The 12,684-nt window shown below is 41.5% G+C and overlaps 1 protein-coding gene across 10 annotated transcripts in view; it reads right to left on the reverse strand.

Moving 5' to 3' along the window:
* SUPT20H (SPT20 homolog, SAGA complex component) overlaps nt 1-12,684 on the reverse strand; it is a 167,924-nt gene that overhangs the window by 56,344 nt on the left and 98,896 nt on the right. For 6 of the 10 annotated variants that reach the window (XM_030200390.1, XM_030200392.1, XM_030200395.1 and 3 more), the window contains exons 16-18: nt 5,490-5,607; nt 3,537-3,645; nt 933-1,088 (exon numbers count right to left, since the gene is read on the reverse strand). In XM_030200390.1, coding sequence (XP_030056250.1) covers nt 933-1,088; nt 3,537-3,645; nt 5,490-5,607 — 383 coding nt within the window. The remainder of the gene's footprint in view (nt 1-932; nt 1,089-3,536; nt 3,646-5,489; nt 5,608-12,684) is intronic. The other 4 variants (XM_030200396.1, XM_030200394.1, XM_030200398.1 and 1 more) reach the window with 2 other exon arrangements.

Below are 12,684 nucleotides of genomic sequence, written 5' to 3' on the forward strand. Positions count from 1 at the left end.
CATAAGGGTTAAGAATTAAAATTTTCTTTGGGCAAAATGGTTTGACAAGGTGAAAAAAACAACGTACACCCTTCCAAGCTATCAAATGTAAATGCTCTGATGCTCAAAAGTGGTTTATAAATAAATAAAATAATCATTCCGTGGTACACTGCCACTGATAGCACATGCACATGTCCAAAAAATGCTGCATGCCTTAAAAAAAACCAAAAGATTTTCAGTGTTTGCAATTTTGAATACTTATGTTCCTATTTGTAAAACAAACAAATAAAAAAAAAAAACCCCAAAACATAAACTAGCTGTTGTTGGTTTTAGAAAATTACATTTCTAAGTAATCTCATTGTATAATTGTTATAATTAAACTCATTTTCACACTTTAAGCATTGCAATGACTTATAAACCGAGTGTGTTTAAAAAAATCAGCAAACAGTTTATTATAACCACCTTTGTACTGATAGTTCAATTATATACATACATAGATTTAACAACCATAGCGGCTACTAAGACAATTTCTTTTTACAGCCGCTGCTTGAATTATGCAAAACTTCAAACTGGTCTAATGTGCTACTATTTTTTACACCGTAAGATGCTACATTTTGGAAATGTTAGACTGTCACATCAGGTGTCACGTTCTTAAAAAATAAAATAATAATAAACCCCCCTAAAATAAGTTATACTGGTTGAATCAAACTAATCTTACTAGGTATACACAAAGGGTGCATACAGAAAATACAGAACAAACATTTACATTAAACAGAAAATACATACTGTACAATCAACAAGAGACCTGCCTGACGCGCTGCATGGCTCGGGCATATTTAGTAGACGCTGTGCGTGTCTGCTTCACCGTCCCATAGGCTAAGAGTCTTTCTCTTGAGAAGCTCTAATTGGAAAGGCCTATGAAGATTTAATGGAGAATTTAGGTCGAGACTCACTTTGTGAAGAGCTGGCGGGGGACATGGCAGCTGAAGAAAGCATACTGACTTGATTAACATCCACTGATTGTTTCCGAGAAAGACTGGGAGGCTTAGGAGGAGGAGGAGTTGGGGATTTTAGGTGGCCGCTCGCCTGCTGTGGACTAAAAATATTACCTGAAAAAGCACAAGTGCAACAGATTATGATTTTGCAAGGGCAGTAGCAAGAAATAAGCTCTTCCCCATTATATCCATTTTGGGGCAATTCTACAAAGTGCGTTGAAAGTTTGATGCCAAATCCTATAACAGGATACGGGCATCCAGATTCTGTTATAGAATACTAGCGTAAGTCGGCATTTATTTCCCAACGTTTAGGTGCGCCCACTTAATGGCTACAGCAGGTGTAAATGTGTGCGCCTAAATGCGGCACTTTAGCACACATATGACAATAACATGTACACATAATTGTGGGAGACACCCATGCCTCGCCTATATGAACACCCCACTTGCATTTGTCTGCTATGTATGCTGTGCTCTAAGAATATAGAATACCACTTAGTGCTCAACATACATGTACACATGAATCTGTAGCATCCATGTGCATAAGTGCTAGTATTGTATAACCTGCACACACAAACAGCATGCACATTTAGGCACATATGTTATAGAATGAGGAGGTTTACGTTTTCTTAAACTAAAAGGCAGTTCTATCACTCTACAGTAAGGGTTACAAACTGAAGGTTTTCTCCCATTTTGTGTCTATGGGAAAAATGCTTAATATGTAGCACCCATGATTTTGCCAAAATATGAAGGTGGCAGCCCTTGCAAAATGCATGACACAATGCATGACACAGAGTACTTGACAAACTGGCATTTTGCAGTATTGAGAAGTGACCAACAAGCCAACAACATACCAAATTTACAGATAGGGCCTAGGGAACTATATGCAGTCACTGTTGAGAGAGAGAGTTGCACAACTGTCTTCAGTACAAGAATATTTATATTTTTCAAAGCAAAAACTGATAGCAAGAGCAGCTGCAAATACAGTAAGTTCTTTTAAAAAATAATGTGGCTTTTTTTCTTTTTACTTACATAATCTCTCAGGTTGTACTGTCAGCACAGCAATTATACACTGGCAGGCAAATTTTTTCTTTGGACAACGTAAAACATGAAAAACTAAAAACATGCTTCCATGTTCAAGGAATCTCTCTGGTCATGAGGTCGGCATAGAAAGGAGGACCCCCACTTCCCCAAGCTCAGAAGGGCCTAGATTTTGAATTGCAAAATCTTACTGTAATGCTGTTCCTCCTGCTGCCAGTTTAGGACCAGAGACTGGCACTACAGAGTTGGTCTCATGGTACTAAGGAACAATTTTCCATTAAAAAAATGCAAGCTAATTAAAAAGAACTATATTTTAGTTCTTTCAAAGACTTCTAGGTCCCCTCTTCCTACCCCACATATATTTAGGGCAGTTTTGTGTGATGCACACTTTAAGGTAAGTTCAGAACTGCAGCTGCCCTGGTTCCTTTCTGCAGCCACATTTCATGTTACGAAAGGGATATTGAATGATATCACTGTACAGCTTTATTTCAAGTCAGTTTACACATTCTAAAATCAAACTTGTGAAATCCATATGGAGTAAATCAACATTACACCGTTAGCACAATTTCATGTGGGAGGCACTGTGCATCAGCATAGGTAACAGAACTACTTTGTCTGTGTTCTGCCTTATAATTATATTGCTATGTATGTGGTTCACCCTCAATAAGAGGAACTTATATCTTGGGCCTAGAAATCTTCTGTTTCTATACATCCCATGTAGTAAAAATGATTGAAAAAAAAAAAAAACAAACAAACAAAACTATTTGGACAGGCAAGGACCTGTCCCCAGCCCAAATACACAATTTCAACACAAGCTTAGGCTTTAATCTACAGTGCAGCTAACTGGCAACTACCACAGTTTTGCCCCACTTCTATACATTATGTCAATTAGCACAGGAAAGTCAAAATGAACTGTCATCCCTTAAACACCTTAGCCTGCCTTAAATAAAAAGGCCATTAAAAACAACAAACACAATACTGCATTTGTTTTTTCCTTACAGTTCACTGGCAGTATGCTTTGGAGGATACATATGTGGTTCAATTGTGTGGAAATAAACAAGGGCCCCTTGTTCCCACTGGCAGGACATACATAAATGCATCAGTGTAATGTCAATCACATTAATATATAAAACCTTTTTCCCTGTCCCCAAGATGACAGGGCTCCCAGGGGCCTTCTTCACATCCACCAAGAGGGGGAAAGGGGCCCTGTATGGCATGCTTTATACTAGGGGTGTCCAACCTCGGCCCTCTCACCAGGTTGGGTTTTCAGGATTTCCCCAATTAATATGCATGAGATCTATTTGCATACAATGCAGGCAGTGCTTCATGGTTATTTCTTACATAGTCATTGGGGAAATCCTGAAAACCCAACTGGATTGCGGCCCTTGAGGACTGAGATTGGACAACCCTGCTCTATACTCTCAATTTCTTTTATTACCACCACACTGAAGTGAATCTTTTTAAAGAAATAAGTGTCCTAAAGAAATCTAGAGAGAAAAGAATCTATAAACTGAGACTATTTACCTGAAGAGCTGCTTCCGGAACTTGATGGAAGTTTAATGGGAGGGGGGCGATGCTTAACGCTTTTCCCTAACACTGAAGGCTGAACAGACCCTGGCAAGCTCTCCGTCTGCTGAAAGGAAAAAAAAAATTCAGAATCCTCTTAAAGAGCATGGAAACACATAGAGCCTTCTCAGAAGGACACTGGTAAGGTCTCTGAGATGGTGACTCCAACTAGCGCTCTCCTGTCTGTGAACTCTTGGATCTTCTTGCACCCCTGCATCTGATGCCTTGGTTCTCTTCCCTTCTTTTTCTGTTCCATATTTCTGCTGACTGCTGGTTCATTCTTGAATATTCTGTTGTAATGTAATGTACTTGGCTACTAACATAGTGGCTACAAATAAAGATTCACGTAACATTTTAGTGATGTGTATTCATTATCACACCTTAAAAAAAATATGAGGCTGGATTCAGTAAATGGTGCTCAAAATTTGGTACAAAAAAAGAAAAAAAAAATCTGTGCTGAACAGTATTCTATAAAGGGTGTTCCAAGATGGGTGCCCTTTACAGAACAGCACATAGTGCCAAGATCCGCACTTAACTTTGGCTGTGAGGATTTACACCCACTAAAACAGATGTAAATCCTGGTGCACAAGCTGGGTGCGGATCTGACCTATTCTATAACACTGCATTCATCTTAAGGGAATGCCCTGACCAATCCATGTTCCTCTCATCATCATGCCCCTCCCCTTTTGCAGATCAGTGCAAAAAACACATAGGTATTATTCTATAAATGGGCACATGTGTTTTCAAGTGGATCTGCAGTTTCTGCCCAGTTTTGGCGCCTTGCATCTGTTAGAATGCTTTTCCATGTCAGGCGGCATATACAGAATTTCCCTGACTGCGTTTTGCAAAATCAATTCAACATGTGCTGTGTCAATTTGTGTGTATTAAAGTTTTCAGGCGTTGGATAAGCGGTAGTTCTGTTTTAGCATGGGGTAAAGCTACCGACATTGTAAAAGGGACCCGCCTTGCTTTGGCATTGCCAGAAATGTGAAGTACCCTCCCATGGGGAACCCTGTAGTGACTTCTACCATTCCTGCGGGATTCCCATGGACCCGGAAGTCATACCCGCAGGTTCCGTAGGATTCCTGCAATTCCTGTTTCCATGCAGCTCTCTAAAATGAACTAGAAAGCAACCACCTGAAATGCCCCTGGTGAAAAGGCACAACTAAGACTATCTGGCTCAGAAAGTGAGTGTATTAGCAACGCTAATTCTTCTAGGACTGTAGGAGAAAGGAAAGGTTGAATCTTAGAAATGGATGGCTACGGATGTTACTGAAAATAGGGACACATAAGGAAACAGTGAAATATTTGTTCCTACAGTTTTGTCAGTGATAGGAACGGACTATTTCAAGTGCTACAGAACAGTACATACCTCTAGCTCTATTACACCACTATGGAATCCATACCATTAATTCTTTGGGAAAAAATTAAAACCATACGGGATTAAGGGACCATCTAAACAGGACAGCAAAACGCAGGAAATGTTCAAAACAAAAATCAGGAAAATTGAGAAATCTCCCTCCTGTTTACAAAGCTGTGTGGCAATGCCGACACAGCCCATTTATGCTGGCTTTGTCAACATGGGGGTTTATTTGGTAAAATAAGGCATATAAAACAGAAGGACAAATATTTTTATAAGACTTTCCCCTCAAGTGAATGTATGGCACACATTTTCTTTTTTTTTTTTTTAATCACAGTTCTGACAATGATGGCATATAAAACCTCTACAGCACTTTTTACAGCTCTCGTGAGGTTCACATCTGAATTTACCAAGACTACATTTGACATGCTGTACGGTAGATTTTGTGTTACACTGCCTGTCTTAAATGTATAGCTACCCTCTTTATTGTCCTTAGAACATGTTGCCTTGGTAACCCCATAAAAAACTAAAGGCAACATGAAGGCACTTACTTCAACCTCCTTCCCAGGAGAAAGTGGAGTCTGACTGATGGCGCCTCCTGGATTATGGGTTACCTTCATTGTGCACTTCGCTTCATTTTCAAACAGCTCGTGGTACTGACTGACTGCCCTGTGATACAGAAAGGTCTTTTAACGAACACATCAGTAAAATGAGAAGCAAGGACATTACTGCTGTTGCCTGAAAATTTAATTTCTAAGATTATGCCACCTAATGTTGGCATCTCTTGAAAGCTGTTTACAAGTTGAATGCATACCAGTATTCAACCGGTATGCCTCAGACCTGAATGGGTAAGCCACAAAAAAAATGTCACCAATGCCTGATGCTCAGATTCAGACCAGCACATGAGCTCTGCTCTTAGTACCTCACAGCAGCAAGAGACATTTGAAGCAGCTCTTACGTATTCATGAGCTTGTGTAGTCAAAGTTCCTTTCTATTAGGAGTAGCCTAATGGTAAGTGCAGTGGGCTTTGATCCTGGCAACCTGGGTTCGATTCCCACTGCAGCTCCTTGTGACCTTGGGCTAGTCACTTGACCCCCCATTGCCCCAGGTACAAAAAAACAAAAAACAAACAAACAAACCTTAGTTTGTGAGCCCCCTAGGGACAGAAAGTACCTGAATATAATCTGTACAGCGATGCAGAAATTAGTAGTAGCAGTAGTATAAAGAATGAGCTCTGGAATGTAGAAGTTAAGCAACATATAGGGCATAAACAACTAAGCCTTTCTTTGAGAATAAAGGACGTACTCCTCTACCCCTTGAGTCTTTCCAGCTCCTCAGGATGAATTTGAGTGGCATCTGAATTACCTGTGATTTACATTACAGTCTCTTTCATGTTTAGACCCTTTGTTTTTCATTTTGAGTTTCCTATTGAAGCTTTGAGTATATAAATGGCAATTCTATAACAAGGGGCTTAAGGGTACACACCCCTCTGTGCACATAAATGCACAAAAGATTTAGCACTTACATGTATAAGCGCCACAAGCACTATTGTGTAAGGGTGCGCTTAAGTGCTATAGTGTGCAAATGCATAAGGGGATATACACATGGATGTGCCTCCCAGTTACGTGTGTGACTTATAAAATACTATAAAGTTATGCACATCCTTGCTGCATTTAGGTGCACCCAGTTATACCGGGTCTAAGGCTGGGGTAACTGCACCCACCTAAATATAAGCCATGCTAATAGCACGTTAGGCTAGTATGTAACAGAAACTGGGTGCCCAGATGACATTATAGAATAGCATCATGGTGCCTAAAAGAAGGTGCCTATTTATAGAATTGCCCCAATATTGGTTTATTTTTATTTTATTATAAGAATCAAATTTTAATCAGATTTTAAAAAATCTTTTTAGACATTTGTTGCAAGTGATTTAAGAATTTGTTTTCCTGACTGGATTGTTCCAATAGACATCTTGTTCCAATAGAGATTCTAAGGAGAAATTCCAGCATCCCCAGAAATTAATTAATATACCTGTTGTCTCAAATATTTCTTCAAGGAGGTACCACCTATGCTCTTCCATTGACCTGTAGGCTGGTTAAAGTTCATTCATTTAACAATAAAGTTTTGGTTGGAGACCTGAATAAGGAAAATAAAACTTTTTGTGCCTCATGGAAAACTAAGGAGGAGAGGATGATACTCTAACACCTTTACATCTATGTCCTTGTAATTTTTGATCCATCAGAAGCCCATGGTGGCAGCTGACATCTGCTGTACCAGGAATCATTAGCTTCAGAAACAGATTGGGCTAAAGCAGTGGCTCTCAACCATATTCATGTGTGTGACACTCTACAAAATCAGTTGGCAGGAGAGAGAGCTCAAAGGCGTGGGAGCACTTTCAGACCATCTCCTCCTCCTCTGCAGCCAGCTGTGGTAGTACTTGTGGTCACAGGGATGGAGCAAGACACCATATTTCTGGGTCAGGCTTGCAGCAGGGATCGCAGCCACAGGGTAGGAAAGCAGGAACCCACATTTCTGGACCAGGCTGTCAGTATTTGAGGAAGTAGGATGCAGCATTTCCAGCCCAGGCTGGTGGAAGCACAAGTAGATTTAGGAAGCAGTGGTGCTGGTTAATGGTAAAAAGAAGGAAAGGGAGGTAAAGCAATATTTCCAGCTTGGGATGGCGGCAACAATGACACTGGGTGTGATGGTAAAACAAATAGTGAGTAGTTATGAGAATTTCAATATCTGGTTCCCTACGTTGTGCTCTCCCCAGCTTCATGCACATGTGGTTATTAAGGAAAGCATAGGATTACTATCTGTATCAAACTTTTGGTGAAACACCTTCCAGCTCTTGGTGACACCAGTGTGCCCTGACACTCTGGTTGAGAATCACTGGACTAAAGAATGAGGTGACTTGGGAGTGTTTAGTGGGGATCATTTCTGCCTTGAAGAGGCCACTAGACCACCAGGGTACCTTGAGGTATGTGCCAGAAGGGCAACCTGCGCTCGGGAGAGGGAAGGCACTTCTACAGGTTTCCTGTGGACCAGGGTCCATCCCCGCGGGATTCCCACATGCATCCCCACGGACCTGGAGGGGATCCTGCTATCCTTGCTCCCGTGCAGTTCTCTAGTCAGGATTCCTCCCCTGCACCAAGTAGAACCTGTAGTCCTTCCAGTGTTTGAGTCAAACGACTTAGCAATGCTGGATGCTGCTCCCCCAAGCTCAGTCTCCACAAGTCTTACCCCAGATGAGAATCAGGACGGATACTCTGTCCCACTCTCGCCAGTAAACCTCTTTCCTTCTTTTTCTTTTTTTAAACTTGGAAATTTTTAAATTAAATTAGTTTCATAGGAAAAACATACGAACTTTCTAAGGCTGTTGTGCTGGAAAAGGAGAGCTCCACAGGAAACAGGAGAAAGGTGAATGAGGGAAGAAGTACATTCATGGGGCACCAGAGACAGAGATCTAAAGACCTCCAAATATGACTCTGTAGACTCACGCCACTTGCAAAGCTTAACTGGAGACCAGCTGACCAACTGGACCAGGAGCGATTTACTCAAAATCAGAGGCTGAAAAGTGTGTCCATCCACCTGTTGGAGACAGAAATTACTGAGGAGCTGGACTGGATGCCAAGAGAGAGTATCTCCATTTGCTGGCTGATAGATACAGTGGTGGAAATAAGTATTTGATCCCTTGCTGATTTTGTAAGTTTGCCCACTGACAAAGACATGAGCAGCCCATAATTGAAGGGTAGGTTATTGGTAACAGTGAGAGATAGCACATCATAAATTAAATCCGGAAAATCACATTGTGGAAAGTATATGAATTTATTTGCATTCTGCAGAGGGAAATAAGTATTTGATCCCCCACCAACCAGTAAGAGATCTGGCCCCTACAGACCAGGTAGATGCTCCAAATCAACTCGTTACCTGCATGACAGACAGCTGTCGGCAATGGTCACCTGTATGAAAGACACCTGTCCACAGACTCAGTGAATCAGTCAGACTCTAACCTCTACAAAATGGCCAAGAGCAAGGAGCTGTCTAAGGATGTCAGGGACAAGATCATACACCTGCACAAGGCTGGAATGGGCTACAAAACCATCAGTAAGACGCTGGGCGAGAAGGAGACAACTGTTGGTGCCATAGTAAGAAAATGGAAGAAGTACAAAATGACTGTCAATCGACAAAGATCTGGGGCTCCACGCAAAATCTCACCTCGTGGGGTATCCTTGATCATGAGGAAGGTTAGAAATCAGCCTACAACTACAAGGGGGGAACTTGTCAATGATCTCAAGGCAGCTGGGACCACTGTCACCACGAAAACCATTGGTAACACATTACGACATAACGGATTGCAATCCTGCAGTGCCCGCAAGGTCCCCCTGCTCCGGAAGGCACATGTGACGGCCCGTCTGAAGTTTGCCAGTGAACACCTGGATGATGCCGAGAGTGATTGGGAGAAGGTGCTGTGGTCAGATGAGACAAAAATTGAGCTCTTTGGCATGAACTCAACTCGCCGTGTTTGGAGGAAGAGAAATGCTGCCTATGACCCAAAGAACACCGTCCCCACTGTCAAGCATGGAGGTGGAAATGTTATGTTTTGGGGGTGTTTCTCTGCTAAGGGCACAGGACTACTTCACCGCATCAATGGGAGAATGGATGGGGCCATGTACCGTACAATTCTTTTTTTTTTTAAATTATATTTTTATTAAAGATTTAGCCTTACATAGAATGCAAAAGTAAACACATAATCAAACAAAACCCCCCTTTAAAAAAAAAAAAAAAAAAAAAAAAAAAAAAAAAAATTCGTTATTAAAAGGCAATACCTGGAGACAAATTACAGAGTTACACAAGTTCAAGTTCAAGGCGTGCTATGTGGCTCCTGACAAAAAAGGTCTAAACGAGCCCAGGTCTTCAAAACAGACCTAATATTTCGGCGTCTATGAGCCAAAATTACCGTACAATTCTGAGTGACAACCTCCTTCCCTCCGCCAGGGCCTTAAAAATGGGTCGTGGCTGGGTCTTCCAGCACGACAATGACCCAAAACATACAGCCAAGGCAACAAAGGAGTGGCTCAGGAAGAAGCACATTAGGGTCATGGAGTGGCCTAGCCAGTCACCAGACCTTAATCCCATTGAAAACTTATGGAGGGAGCTGAAGCTGCGAGTTGCCAAGCGACAGCCCAGAACTCTTAATGATTTAGAGATGATCTGCAAAGAGGAGTGGACCAAAATTCCTCCTGACATGTGTGCAAACCTCATCATCAACTACAGAAGACGTCTGACCGCTGTGCTTGCCAACAAGGGTTTTGCCACCAAGTATTAGGTCTTGTTTGCCAGAGGGATTAAATACTTATTTCCCTCTACAGAATGCAAATAAATTCATATACTTTCCACAATGTGATTTTCCGGATTTAATTTGTGATGTGCTATCTCTCACTGTTACCAATAACCTACCCTTCAATTATGTGCTGCTCATGTCTTTGTCAGTGGGCAAACTTACAAAATCAGCAAGGGATCAAATACTTATTTCCACCACTGTATAACTATCCCACACAGGTTATGGAACAGTGGGAAGCTACGTAATGGAACTTGCCAAGTGTATAGCAAACTAAAAGTCTTATTATGAGCTTCCAAGCATGTCTTGAAATGCTGTCTATATATAATGCACCTTATGAACTCCAGAAAGGTGTTGCCCAATGTGCAAGCAGTGAAGTCATATCAGAGCTGGGGTGAAATGGTCTCAGGTGAGCCATATTCAATATAAGCCATTTAGCTGCATGCAAAACCAGCTGCAAAAGAGTTATGAGTACAAGCAGGCAAGCCATGCAACACTAGGTTCCCATAATCCACACAGAGCATAAATATGGAAATTGGATTCTGCTAAGCTAAGACGTGAGCATCTAAGCACCTTCAGCTTCTGGAAAACATACCCAGTTACAGTGGTAACATATGGACAAAAAGTCAATTATGTATCTAACAGAACACCAAGATACCGGAATACCACACACAGAGAAATATTCATGTCAGATATGCGAACAGGAGAAGACACAAAAGTCTCATCTTGTGTCACAAAGAGGGCCTTAGTTTTATGACAATGTACGATCAGACCACGACAGACTAGCCAAGAAACAACAGCACCAAAACTACCAGAGAGCTGGTCATTAAGAATCAACCCCCCAAGCAACAGAAGCATATAATAAAATATCATCTGCACAGGGTGGACTAACCATTTGGGCAACTAGGCAGTGCCTGAGGGCCCAGTGCAGTTAGGGTGCCTAGTACTTCCTCTCCATGTTAGACATCTCTCTCCCCCCTCTGTCCCTGAGTCCAGCACTCCCCCTCCCCCGTTTACCTCAAAAGTCCCTTTATCTGTACAGGGCCCTGGCTTGCCTGCTGCTGACCGAAACCTCTCTACCGCAGCCCGCTCCTTTCTGACGTAACTTCTTGCTTCCATAATGGTGGGCCGCGACAGAGAGTTCTGCAGGGCCCTGTATAGAGAAAGGGATTTTTGAGGTAAACGCGAGGGGAGAGAACTAGAACTGCCTTCACTGTATGTAAACAGATCGCAAGCATATTCATTGGAGAAATCCTCAAAACTTGACTGGGTTGCAGCTCTTGAAGACTAAGATTGCCCACTCCTGCTCTAGGGAGTTTTGTAGGGAACTGTTTTATCCTCTCTTCTGACCAGAACCTCACTGTACACATTTTACACTTCAAAAAGGAAAATGTTATTATTAATATTAGTCCATTCCTTCCCATCGATTAAGAACGAGTAGAAGTGAATCAATTTTTTACTCTTCCAAAAAGTACAAAGACACTCAATGAAGTTACATGAAAATACTTTTTTTTTTCAAATGGTAAAATATTTGTATTTATAAAACTCTTGGTAGAATATTTCAGAGTGAAGAAAGCAAATGTCTAAAATAATAATTTAGTCAACAACTTTTAAGGACTGAACACTGTGCACATTTTGACTTCTTCCACTTGGAACCGAAATTCTCCCGTTGACCGATGTTATCATTATAGATCTGGGATATTTTGCTGCAGTTGCTTGAGATATTGTTTGCTGAGTGACTGGATGATGCTTTTCTACAACCACTGAACTCATTGGTGGTGAAACTGCCATTGTATTTAAAGTACTACCAATTCTACTAACTCTTTGCCCCACATCTGATCTTCCTGTGATCCGGGCTGTTATTGTTTTTCCTGCGTTCTGTTGAGCTGATGTTACAACCCTAGTCAAAGGCATGTGTTGAGCTGATGTACTACTTGATCCTGCAATTGGAGTAGAGGCTGTAACTGAAGTCATTAGTTCATCTGCTTTGGACTCTGAAGATGTTGTAGGACAAAATGTAGAAGAGAAAAATGGCTCTGAAGTAAGACCTGTCATTTGAGGAGTGGGAGCATCAGAGTTTAAAGGAACAGAGGTAGTTGCTTGTGACTGGAAAGGAACTGAGGAACTAGGACCAGATTCCTTCCTTCTATGTGAATGATCATGATCTGTGCTACTTTCTCTACCTTGAAACACATTCATTGCTTCCATATGTAAAGCGCACACACCACACATAAATGCTTTCTTCATGGAGCCTTCAAATTGCTCTCTCTCACTATGCAATCTCTGCTCTCATCTCTTCTAAAGCACGGTTTAACTCTGATGTCCTTGCTTCATAATCATTATAAAGTTGTATGCAGACTTCTTGAGCACGAGCACGACAAGCTTCCTCTGCTCTGCTTTTCCAG

Source organism: Microcaecilia unicolor, chromosome 4 (genome assembly GCF_901765095.1).
Source record: "Microcaecilia unicolor chromosome 4, aMicUni1.1, whole genome shotgun sequence".
NCBI lineage: Eukaryota > Metazoa > Chordata > Amphibia > Gymnophiona > Siphonopidae > Microcaecilia > Microcaecilia unicolor.